Source organism: Chrysochloris asiatica, unplaced genomic scaffold (genome assembly GCF_000296735.1).
Source record: "Chrysochloris asiatica unplaced genomic scaffold, ChrAsi1.0 scaffold00033, whole genome shotgun sequence".
Lineage (NCBI taxonomy): Eukaryota > Metazoa > Chordata > Mammalia > Afrosoricida > Chrysochloridae > Chrysochloris > Chrysochloris asiatica.
Genome location: NW_006408551.1, coordinates 14999324 through 15011963, shown reverse-complemented (window position 1 = coordinate 15011963; position 12640 = coordinate 14999324). Strand labels below are relative to the sequence as shown.

The following is a 12640-nucleotide window of genomic DNA, read 5'->3' as shown; positions in this document are numbered from 1 at the left end:
CCACAACTCTTCTGGTCTTCGGTCTTTAGTGTCCAATTCATCAAATCTGTTCTTCAGATGATCTCTAAATTCAGAAGGGATAAATTCAAGATCATGAGAAAGGTTAGGGAGATGGAAACACTGCCTTCAGGAGTGAATAGACCCAGTTGAAGTATGCATCGAGAAACAATAGCTTCATATCTTGACATTTTATATAATAACAGATTCTTTGATTTTTTAACAATACTTTTTGTCTTTATCCTCATATTTTAAAGGTTTGTGAATTCCAAATGAGGTTCACAAATTGTGATCGGTTGATAAATATTGTAGATTTATCTTAATCAATGGTTTTCCCCTTCCTGCATCTCTCTGTTTTTAAATCCTTCAAATTTGTGTTAAAAAACCTTTTTTTCCTATAGAGTTTTCCACAGTATGATTAGATCTTGGGTAATTTTGCTCATTGTATCTTGTATAATCATATATATAGTTTTATGAGATACAAGTGAAACATTCATTGGGAAGATAATGAGTTTGTTTCAAGCATGTTAAGTCCAAGGAGATATGTCTGGCAGACAGCTGTAAACATGAATCCAAAGTTTGGAAAAGTGGTAACGTGCAGTTATACACTGAAGTCATGAATATGGAAGAGATACCCCAAGAAGAGAGCAGTAGCAAGAATAAAAGACTAACAGTTGTTTGCTGGAACAATCAACCTTTAAGGTTGTTATTAAGAGCCATCGAGTCCTGTCCAACTCATAGCAACCCTGTGCAGGGTTTCTGAGGAGCGACTGGTGAGCTTGGACTGCTGACCTTGAGGTTCAAACCAAGCTTGCAATGCAGCGCATTAACCCACAGTGCCATACCAGGACTCCTGAAGGTAGTTGTTCTTAATTATTAACTTCTTTATGAGTATAAGGAGAGCCCCTTCAGCTGCTAACCTGAAGGTTGGAGGTCCAAGTCCACCCAAAGGTGACTCAGAAAAAAATCCCTGACAGTCTATTGCTTAAAACCCAGCAATTGAAAACCCTACAGAACACAGTTCTGTCCTGACGCACATGGCATTGCCATGAGCTGGAATTGGCTCAGTGGCAATTGGAAATAATTGTAAGAAGATACTTGTTCAGGAAGCCTTGAGGGCTAAAGGCAACAAATCTTTCAGTGATGTTTCTAAGCTGAGCTGGGAAGGAATCACACTGCTGCTTGCATTATCCTCCCCATTGGAAATCTTGGCAGTCTGTTGGTAAAAGTAGTGCTCTGGACTGTAATTGTATTTGGCTTTGTTTTTATTGCTGTTGTTAAGAGCCAGTGAGTTGATTCCAACTCTTAGCGACCCTGTATAGGGTTTCTGAGGAGTGGCTGGTGAGCTCGAACTGCTGACCTTGCAGTTCAAACCAGCTTTGTAGACCAGTGTGGTTAATGAACCCACAGCGCCACACTAGGACTCCGTATTTTACTTACATCCTTCTTGTATCTTATTTACCTATACCCTTTGTTTAAGGAGCTCTGGTAGCATAGTCGTTACGAATTGGGCTGCTTACCTCAGGGTCAGCAGTTTGAAACTGCCAGCTGTTCCATGGGAGAAAGATGAGTCTTTCTGCTCCTGTAAAGATTTACAGCTTTGGAAACCCTGTGCAGGGCTGCTATGAGTCAGAACCGACTCCACGGCACATAACTACCACCACCATATCCTTAGTTTGTTTTCACTTTTCTGGAAGAACTGAAAAAATCTTTTCCATTCCTCAATGCTTTGCTTTTCTACTTCCTTTTAGTTTTATTACATGCAAAATAGCTGGCTATCGCTTTCCTATCTTTAACAACAAAACAAGACAATACAACCCCCCCCACAAACCTATTGTCAAGTTGAATTCCAACTTATAGTGATTCTATAAGGACAGAAAAGAACTGCCCAATAGGACTTCCAAGGGTATAAGTCTTTACAAAAGCAGACTGCTACATCTTTCTCCAGTGGTGGGTTTGAACCTCCCACCTTTTGGTTTGCAGTGGCGTGCTTATAGGGCTCTCTTTTCTATCTTTAGGAATCTTAAAAGAGAGCAAGGTCTGTTTCTGACTTAACATGAGTAGTGGTGATTCCAAACCCTAGGAAGAAAGAAAGGAACATGTCTTAGAAATTTCAGATTCATGAGAAGCCAAACTCTGTGATCTCCTGCCAGTTTTAGTTTACAAAACTTTCATGGTCCTGATGTGTTTACTTGAACTTTAAGTCTTAGTATTACTATTAAGTTCCAATAAATCCCTCAACCCAGCCCGCTGGCTTTGGTCTAGTCTGTTGTATGAAAAGAATGACAAGAACAGAGAAGCTGGGCTGATAGATAGTCTCTCTTTAAGCAATGTTCAATGGCAATTTAAGCCAAGAGTAGAGAGATCGTTATATAAGTGCTCTGCCTGAGAAGGTATTTTTTTTATTAAGTTTTTTAGTGCTAGTTTCAAAAGAAGGCAAATGATGATAATAATAATACTAATAATGATTTTGATTTTTTCACAGCTTCCCAATGTTATTGCAAGTGCACATTATAGTTTATAGAAGGCAAAATGACTGGCGATCCCAGTGGAAAATATGAACCCAAAAGAACATTGGACACAGTTACAAAACTGAGCCTCTTTCACATTATCTGCTTGCATTCTTTCTAGGAGCCCTATTGCCAAAGTTTTGTCCCAGAACAAGCTTAATTAAAATAGTTACAAACTACACACAGATTGGCCGGATATCAAATGTCAGTGTTCATTTGATTGCTTTCTCCGTTTCTCTCTCTCTCTCTCTTTTTTTTTTTTTTAAAGTGTTTTCTGTTCTCTATGTGGGCTGTGGTGACTGGCCACACAGCAAGTTAAGAGAGAAGTTTTTGACCCATAAATGTAATTTAGCAATTGCCAAAACAGAAAGCGGCTGCCCAACAGTGAAATCAGAGACTAATGCCGTTTCACCACAACAATGTAATTTGGAATGTGCTGGGTTTAAGCATCCAGGCTTCTCAGTAGGTTATTCAATGCTTATGTACATCGATGAGTAAGTCTCCAGTAGGGCATTGTAAAAATGATAATCCCATCTCTAACCAAAAAGAATTCCAAATTGAAATGAAAATATACACATGTGAAAAAGTAATCTTCTTCTTGTTGTTGTTATTAAATGCAGTTATTAGATGCAGTCTTGTTATTAGATGCAGTCGAGTCAGTTCCGATTCATACTGACCTTATGCATAACAGAATGAAACACTGTCAGGTCTGAGACACTATATGGCAGTAAATGTGTAAGGTCCAAGTTAGTTTAAATTCAGCATAGGTATCCCTGGGTAATGCACTAGACCAAAATGTTAGTGACTTAACTTGCCCAGAGGTTCCTCATAAGACATACCTGATTATTTTCTTCTGAAAAGTCAATTCATAGTCTTGAAAACTCTATGGAGAAGGTCTAATCTGCACACATGATAATAATATAGGAAAGGGAGTCCCTGGGTGGTGCCAATGGTTAAGCAGTTAAACACTCGTCTGCTAATTGAAAGGTTTTATTCTACCCAGAGGCACCTCAGAAGAAAGGTCTGGTGATCTACTTCTAAAAAATCAGCCATTGAAAACCCTATGGAGCACATTTCCATTCTGTGACAACTGTTTACATATATATATATTTGTTCAGGCTCCCCAGCCGCTCCTCAGAAGCTCTATGTAGGGTCGCTATGAGTTGAAAGTGACTTGATGGCACTCAACACTCAACAACAGAGAGAGAGAGAAGAGAGGATGCACAGGACTGCAGCATTTCATTCCGAGTTTTGCTGAGTCAGAACCTACTTGATGGCACCTAACAACAACAACATAGAGATGGAGAAAAAAAGGAGAGACAGAGACAGAGAAGGCTAGTTGAATTCCAGGAGAGATTCCCTCTTGGGGAGTAGTAAGAGATAAGTAAGATTGGAGACAGATTGTGAAGAACATTGAACAGGCTAAAGAACGTATCATTGAGATAAGGGAAGACAGAAAGGATTCTGACATGTTTTATTGGCTTTTGTTATGGCAGATATCTTAGAGAGGCAAGCAAGAAGGATATAATAATGTAAACATGAGAACAGAAAGGCTGGGTTAGAATGGAATCAACAGGAATGAAAGAAGGAGACAGAGTTAAAAGATACTGTAAAGAGAGAAAGGATCCAATCTGAGTATCTGACTATGGGGAGATGAGATACAGTCAAGAAACAGCAGTGATTCTGAGGGTTGTTACCGTTGTTACTGGACAAGTGATGTTGTTAGCAGATATGAAAATGTCAGGTGAGGAAGTTGGTTTTGAAAGATGATGAATTAAGTTCCATGCAAGGTCACAGCAGGTGATATATGAGAGCATGCCCATGAGGCAGATGATGAGAGGAGTCTTCACTTTGGAAGAATGGTGTGAATGGTTCACGTTGAACATCATCTTATGTTTTAATGCTTTTCTACAATTATGAAGTCAGAGGAGGAAAGTCATGAAGGAAACACAAAGAAATTTAGATGTGGGAAGAGAAACAGCAGAATGTCACAGAAACCAAGGGCAAGAGTTTTGAATTCGGAAGGATGACTATGACCTAAAGTTTGGCAGGAAGGTGACCACCAGAAAGCTGAGGAAGAATGCAGGATCTAGCAAGAATGAAATCATCCAATAGATACTCATTCAAGTATCAGATGATTCATGTAAGTGTTGACAGTGCATCTTCGTTTAGTCTGGAACTTTAACATTGAATTATTTTCTTTCTTGCTCATTTAATCCAAGTTCTTGTCCTTCACAGGCCACATAGGAGTTGATATCCCTTCAGTGGTTCTCAGACTCACTACCCTGTTACTCTACCCTCATTCATATGCTGCCATAATAGGTTGATGTAAGAATTAAATTACAGTGATTAGAGTATGATCAACACTCAACAAATATTTGTAAATTTATAAACTTTGTAGTTTCTGTTATGGTTAAATTATATCCCTCAAAAAGTTACATTGAAATCCTAACCCCTGTACCTGTCAATGTGACCTTGTTTAGAAATAAACAAGGTTTGTTTTTAAATAAATAAAACAAGGTGTTTTCCAAACAGTGAGTTTCATACCAGAGTAAGGTGATCCGAGAACTAATCCTTTCTGAGTGGTGTCCTATAAAAAGGAAAAACAGACTTGGAAAGACACACACACAGGGAGAAAATGCTGTGGAAAGACACATATGGCAGATAATCTACAAACTCAGTAATGCCAAGGATTATTGGCAACTGCTACTAAAAATCAAAGGGGTCCTGGTGTGGCACTGAGGGATAAAGCACTGGACTGTAAAGTTGGTTTGAACCGCCAGGTCAGTGGTTCAAAATCACCAGCCACTCCTCGCTATGAGTTGGAACCAACTTGATGGCACTTAACAACAACAGCAATAACTGGAAGTCAAAATATACATACCAAAAAAAGACCTCTCTTCTGGAGCCATGCCCTGAATTCAGACTTCTAGACTGCTGAACTGTGAGAAAATTCATTTCAGTTCTTTAAAACAACCCACTTGCGGCATTTTTTGTTATAGCAGCACTAGGTAACTAAGCTTCTATATGTTTTGTATCTATAACGTGTCTAAAATTTTCTTTGAAATCAAGATGATAACTTTAATTTTTTTGGTATTCTCCCATGAACTTTTAGGTCAGCATCGTGATCTATCAAGTGAAAAGAGGTTTGAGAGCTGTACTTTTATGAAGAACCTTTGATTCTTAGCTCAGAGGTTCCTATAATTATTGTGCTTTATTAGATTAAATGTACACCATAAACCTAGGACTTCAAAGGTGGAACAGAAACACTGGATTCTCTCCATTCCTTCCAATGATTATTGCAATTCTCTGCTTCCTCTCTCCATGTCCACCCAAAAGAAGAGTGCCAGAGAGAAGGCCTTAGGAGTTGTTCCATTTTGCTGTTTAAATGATGGCTTCATCTGTTCTGGAAGGAATGATCCTAATATTCAGCCAAGTTACTTGGAAACAAGTTTAATGGTCTCCAGAACTTCTCTCTTGATAATATTTGGGTGTCTTTTATACTTGTCTATGAAAAGAAAATTTACTACATGCCAAACCAAGCCAGAAAAAAGTTTCAACAACTTAATTTAGAAGTGAATTATTCTCCTGAATAGACCCATTCTTTGTTTGAATACAAGGCAATCTCTTTATGTGTTCCCCCAATAAGTACCTTACTTGCCTCTACCTGAGTTTCCATTAGTGTCATTTAATGAAACAAAATGTACCTTTTCTTAATAGAAGTTTCATGCTCTCCAATACACTATTTCCCTATTACATTTCATGCTCTGAGTTCCTTTTATCTAAGTAATAAATCTACAATTTGTGAAACTTGTTCCCAAACTTTAAAAGCTAGCTCTCTGTTTTCTTTGGCATGGAATTTAGGGTTTCATTTGCCCCCAAATAAGTTTTTCCAATGAAGAGAATTGGGTCTACGAATATTTATGAAGTAAAAACAGAAATTTCTGTCTAAAAGTTAGAATATGGCATTATAAATCTATCTTTTCTTTCATCAACTATTTGCTATGGTTTTGGGGGAAATACTTAAGCCCTGAGTTTAAGTGAAGGATATATGAAGGGGTTTCAAAAAGTGCGTGAAAAAATTCCATCCATCTTTTAATTCCATTTTCCTGCTAACTTTTTGAAGCCTCCCTGTATTTACTCTCTACCTCATGGTGATAATAATACGTTTGTAGGAATGGCATGGATGGTTTAGGTAGATTTATTTACAATGGCAAAGTAAAATTTTGAAAGAAGTCAGTGTAAAGATCAGACACCAAGTGCTAATCAGTTTTGAAGTGATTTTCTAGCTAGCGTTTTTAAGACGGCAATGAAAGCAGTTCATGGACAATGCACCCCCTCGCCCCCGAATATACTGAGTATAAAGGAAGTAATAGAGTCATCATTATCATCTTCAGCAAGAAAGACAAAGAGCTTTCTCTCACAACTGCTTTTTGCTGATAAGATCCAAGCAAGAAACTGTTCTGATAAATTTTTGTTCTATGTTACAGTCTTAGAATTGCAATACTGATTCTGAAGAAAACCAAAAGGGCGCTCTAAGACGTCTGGTGTGAAATTTGTTATTGATAAGTCTGAAATATTGGCTATCCTGAGAAGTTCATTAAATGTAACTGTATCTTACTGGCAGCCACATTAGTGTTAATGACAAAGTCTCTGATACTGAATATAATGGATTCATTCTATGCTTCTCAGCCTGTTTGATATATCCATGTGGCCACACACAAGCAACAACAAGAGACCTGAAGCCTCTATGAAGTTATGTTTCTGGGGTCTGAGTGAAATGCTTTCATTTCCCCATTCTTTGAACATCATCAAAAGGATTTGAAAGGGACCATCATAAGGTACCGTGATACTGAGGGTTGTTTTCTTGAGCCACTTCTTCAAGGAGTCATGCAAGAGAGTTCAATCAAATTGCTGTGTAAGCATGGTCACACTACATATTTCAGAAGAATATTTCATCTGTGGTCAGAGTTATACAAATAGATCCAAAGATTGGCGTCAGTCTCACAGATCTAAAAGTAGGCTACCCTATTAGTGTTTATTTAAAAACAAGCATTCATTTCACTATAAAAGGTATGGAAACAGATGTAAAACTGTTGGGAAAGAGAGAAAAAGAAGAAGAAAATTGGGTTGCCACAATTGATTACACAATCATTGTTTTAATTTTGATGTTTGTCACACATTTTTCTTACAAATGGGAAAAAGGATTTTTAAAGCAACAATAAAAAAAGATTTCTTTTGGAGATACTCGTTTTTACAAATGGAATTAAAAAAAAATATATCACCTGTATCAAGGTAGTTTTATTGTATGACGTGATAAAGTTGAAACATGATTATGGGGTCACCAATGACCACTAGAGCTCTGGTAGCGTAGTGGTTACGAATCGGGCTGCGAACCTTAAGGTCAGCGGTTCGAAACTACCAGCTGCTCTGCGGGAGAAAGATGAGGCTTTCTACTCCCGTAAGGATTTACACCCTCGGAAACCCTGTACAGGGTCGCTATGGGTCGGAACCGACTCGACGGCACTTAACAACAACAACAACAATGACCACTACTTACTATGTGGCATTTGAAGTGATACAGCCACTGAAGTGTTGTAGTTTCCAATTCTGCTCACTATCTACTTAGTTCTTGACCGTCCTTTCCTTATATGTACAGTTAAGTGTTTAGAATTAGTATTTAGAATAAGTCTTGGGACATGGTACACCTTACATGTGTTTGTTATGTTATTGTTGCTTGTTGTTTTTAACTGTATTTGAAATCTAAATAATCCTAAAGTTACTAATTACAAGGGTATCTAGCACCAAATCCTTTCAGAATGGTAAGTAACATACATTTCAGAACAAAATGGTAGATGATAATTATTACCTAGTGAAGTGTAGGGGAAAGCTCAGTGTAGAAGTCACTTAAAGCACCTGGATTCATGATAAGCAGTTGAAGAGGCAGTCTGCTTTTAATAGTCGGTGGTTTTCTATAGTCAGAGAAACAAGTTTTCCTTTTTCGAAGGAATTCATTCCAAATTGAATTGCGTTTCCTGATAGCACTCCTGTTGTCAGACTTCCTTCAATCCTCTGCCTTGCCTTAGACAGGGTAGGAATTACCTGTTTTAGGACCCTTGAGCCTCAGGGCCCCAACTAATGAATTGAATTCACACAATCCTGCTACTCACCCAGGGAACCATTAGCAGTAGAAACACTTCGACCACTCAGAGAAGGAATGCAGTGGGAATTGGGTCAAGGAAGGAACTCCTTTGAAGTATTTTTCAACTCACTGCAGATGTGGACAATGTCCCTATACCAGTTGAGTCTAACCCTTGAGATTATTATTCTCATACGAAACTCTTAACACTGTATACAAGAAGCCTTGGCTGTCAACTGAAAGGTCATTGGTTTGAATCCACCAGCTGCTCTGTGGGAGTAAATCTGTAAAGATTTACAGCTTTGCAAACTCTGTGGAATAGGCAAAGTTCTACTCAGCCCTGTAGGTTTGCTGTGAATTACAGTGTCAGGACAGCAACAGGGATTTTTTGAAACACCTTCTACACTTGGTATTATGAGGATGGTTTAAAAGATTAAAGTTATTTCAATGTCTATTATGTTGTTGCCTTTGAGTTGGTTACCATGCATAGCGACCCTGTGTAGGGTTTCCAAGGTGCAGCTGGTGGGTTTGAACTGCCAACCTTGCAGTTCAAACTGACCTTGTGGGTCAGTGCTTATCCTGCAGTGCTCCAATATTGTCTATGTTGGAAATAAGTTGTATATTAACATGTAATAAAATGTAATGTTTTTTTAAATCTGCTAATTCACATTTATATGATTATTTTTTAAAAATGAACCCATCTGAATTGTGGAGATTTCTACAGATAGCGGCAGAGCCATTCAATTTGCCTGCTACTTTAATATTTGTGCTATGCATTGATTTTTCTTTATTTCTAAGCAATAACACATTCTATCTATAAACTCTTTTTAATAACCCAGTTGAGAATCAATTAATCAATGCTTTACAATGAGAGAATGCAAGAATCATTTTCTCAAGTAAAGATTTAATGTGAAAATGAATATTTTTACAATGTTAAGTTTTTTTTTTAGCATGTTAAATTGAATTTCTGGTGTGGCACTGTAGGATAAGCACTTGACTGCTAACCTCAAGGTTGGTGGTTCAAACCCACCAGTTGCTTCTTAGAAACCCTATGCAAGGTTGCTATGAGTCAGAACCAACTCGATGACACTTTAACAGCATATTGAAGTAGTGACTTTTGCATTTTAGACCTTTATCTTGATAATTAAATTGAGATATTAAATATTAACCTTTCAAAGGTAATGGGACAGAAAAATAAATGCTAATAGTAAGGTCGTCACATTTTGGACTTTAATACTTTCTTTTGCTATTTAGGTTGAAGTTTTCCTTGCCCCCTCTTTGTTACAGCTCTCCCAATGCTCATCAAAAGGTGCACTTCAGACTGAAAAGATCTTAAAGAATGACCCATGAGAGCTGAAATGAATTCCCTATGGTTTAGTTTAAGATTGTATTGGTAACACTTGTTTCTTTGAGAGCAGTTTATTCTCAGTGTCTTTTTGTTGTTGTTGTTGTTAAGTGCCGTGGAGTCAGTTCCGACTCATAGCAACCCTGCACAGGGTTTCCGAGGCTGTAAATCTTTACGGGAGCAGAACACCTCTTCTTTCTCCCGCGGAACCGCTGGTAGTTTCGAACTGCTGACCTTGCGGTTCACAGCCCGATTCGTAATTTAAGCTCAAAGGCTGCTTTGTGTGAATATAATGTTTTTAATGGTTTTAGGGGATCGCTTCTCTCCAAACAGAGGTTCTAATTCTATAGTTTTAAACCACAGAAGGAAAAGTTATGTCAGCATAGTATGTCATGTGCTGCAGAGTTCCCATGGTGAAAAATGTCACTCTCATCAGACAGATGATGAGCTGAGAAGTGCCTTCTCACTTTGTTGGTTTCCATGGGACTAATTGTCAATGCCTCTTGTTGTAGGCGGAATACTTCTATGAATTCCTGTCCTTACGCTCCTTGGATAAAGGCATCATGGCAGATCCAACAGTCAGTGTACCTCTGCTGGGAACAGTACCACACAAGGCCTCAGGTGGGTGGTCTTCTCTTTGGAGATGAGTTTACACTCACAGCTTAATGGTTGTGGGAAGAATATTTTAGTTCCAGATGTTATCCATCCAAGGGATTATAGAGTGTTTTCCGGAACAAATCTTTGGTTTTAAGGCAGCCCAGTTTATATGTCTATACATTCTTATGGCAAAAGATTATGTTGGGAGTGAAGAAATCAGAGTTTTATAATTTCCTAAAAACTCAAGATAGTCCCAATCCACACCCAGTTCATAAATAATTTTAGAATAGATATATTTAAATTATGTTAAATGAGATCTGATCAATAAGTGTGGGTTAATGTGCACATAAATATGGCAAAGATGCAAAGTAAGTAATTGGGGCAAATGAGACAAGACAAGAACAAGTTCCCCCAAATGAGCCTTGTATTATATAGGAATCTGAGGGAGCGAAGAGACATGGAAAAGTAAAAGAAAAGGGCCCATTCTTTCAGATCTAATCACTCTTCTTTGCTAAAAAGTAATGGTACCTGATATTAGTTTAGAGCTTCAATATACACACGTGCTATCTAATTTGAGTAGTTGGAGAGAGTCAGGGTCAGACTTATGACTCCGTTTTATAAATTAAAAATGAACATTTAAGAGATTTAAGTAATTTGCACAAAGTCACATATTAGGAGATGGTGGAGGAGCGAAGACTAGGGCTCAGATTTCCGACTTTTAGAAAAAGATACAAAATTACCAGTGCTAATATGCTCATATATTTCCTTCTAGTATTTTTCAAATGAATATTTATTTTTACACAATTGTAATAATATTGTATTGCAATTATGTAAAAATACAATTTTTGCATCATGATTTAATTTGTGCCCTTAGGATTTTAACATGAGCATTTCCCCATGTCAGTATGAATTCTTTCAAAAGTTCCTTGAAATTTTTAATGACTTTATTGAAAATGCCATAATTTATTTCCCCATTCCCGAGTGTTTGGTACTTAGGTCGTTTTCAGAGGTTGCATTCTAGAAATAACATGCAATTAGCATTCTTTTTAAACTAATATATGATAATCTCCTTAAAGGCAGGACTCACATTTGCCTTGTTCACACAACTCCCAAGGCAGGTCCCGCACAGAGCAGATGCTCAGAAATACTTCTTGGATTAATGTCTGTGCCCAAATCTTTGTGCTCATCTCATTGTTTTGTTAAGACAGATTCTTTGAAGTAGAATTATTGTGTCAAAGAATCAAATATGAACATTTGAAAGGCTCTTAGAACAAATTTCCAAAATGACAAATTGCTTTCCACAAAGACTGTACCAGTTTGTATCTTGGCTAGCAGTGTGGGAGAATGCCTGGCTCACTGGACCCCATGACGAGATGGTACGAATCATATTTCCCACCTTGCTGATTTAAAAAGTGAAAAGTCATCTCTGGTGTTTTTTCATTTGATTTTTAAAAGTAACTTTTGAGGCTTGGATATATTTTCTTAAATCTACTAGCCAATGTAAAATGTCTATATCCTATTCTTATGTTCTTATTGAGATCATGGTGTTCTTCCTATCGATTTTCAAAGCACTCCATATAAAGTATTGTTGCTTTTAAGTGCCGTAGAGTAGGTTCCAACTCACATAGACCATGTATAGGGTTTCTGAGGAGCATCTGGTGGGTTTGAACCGCTGACCTTGTGGTTCACTGTCCAGTACTTATCCTACAGTAGTACCACACTAGGACCCCACTCTAACTGTATTAAGTATATTTATACTTTGTTGCCATATTAAACATTTTTTATCACATATCTATATGTATACATACATACATACATACACACACATATACAGGACTCCTGTTACATAAAGCTTTAGTAGCACAGTAGGTTATGTATGCGTTGGGCTGCTAACTGTGAAGTCCAGCTGCTCTGCAGGAGAAAGATGAGGCTTTCTGCTCCTATAAAGATTTACAGCTTTCTAAACCCTTATAGGTTACTATTAGTTGGAACTGACTTGAAGGCACACAACCACTTCTACCATCATACATATACATACATATATATATATAT

General features: G+C 37.7%; 1 protein-coding gene across 1 annotated transcript in view; it reads left to right on the top strand.

Annotated features, from left to right (window-relative positions):
* The window catches only part of WIF1 (WNT inhibitory factor 1), a 123396-nt gene that overhangs the window by 67110 nt on the left and 43646 nt on the right, over positions 1-12640 (top strand). Inside the window, 1 exon segment of the mRNA XM_006859523.1 lies at positions 10504-10612. Within this exon segment, the coding sequence (XP_006859585.1) occupies positions 10504-10612 (109 nt within the window).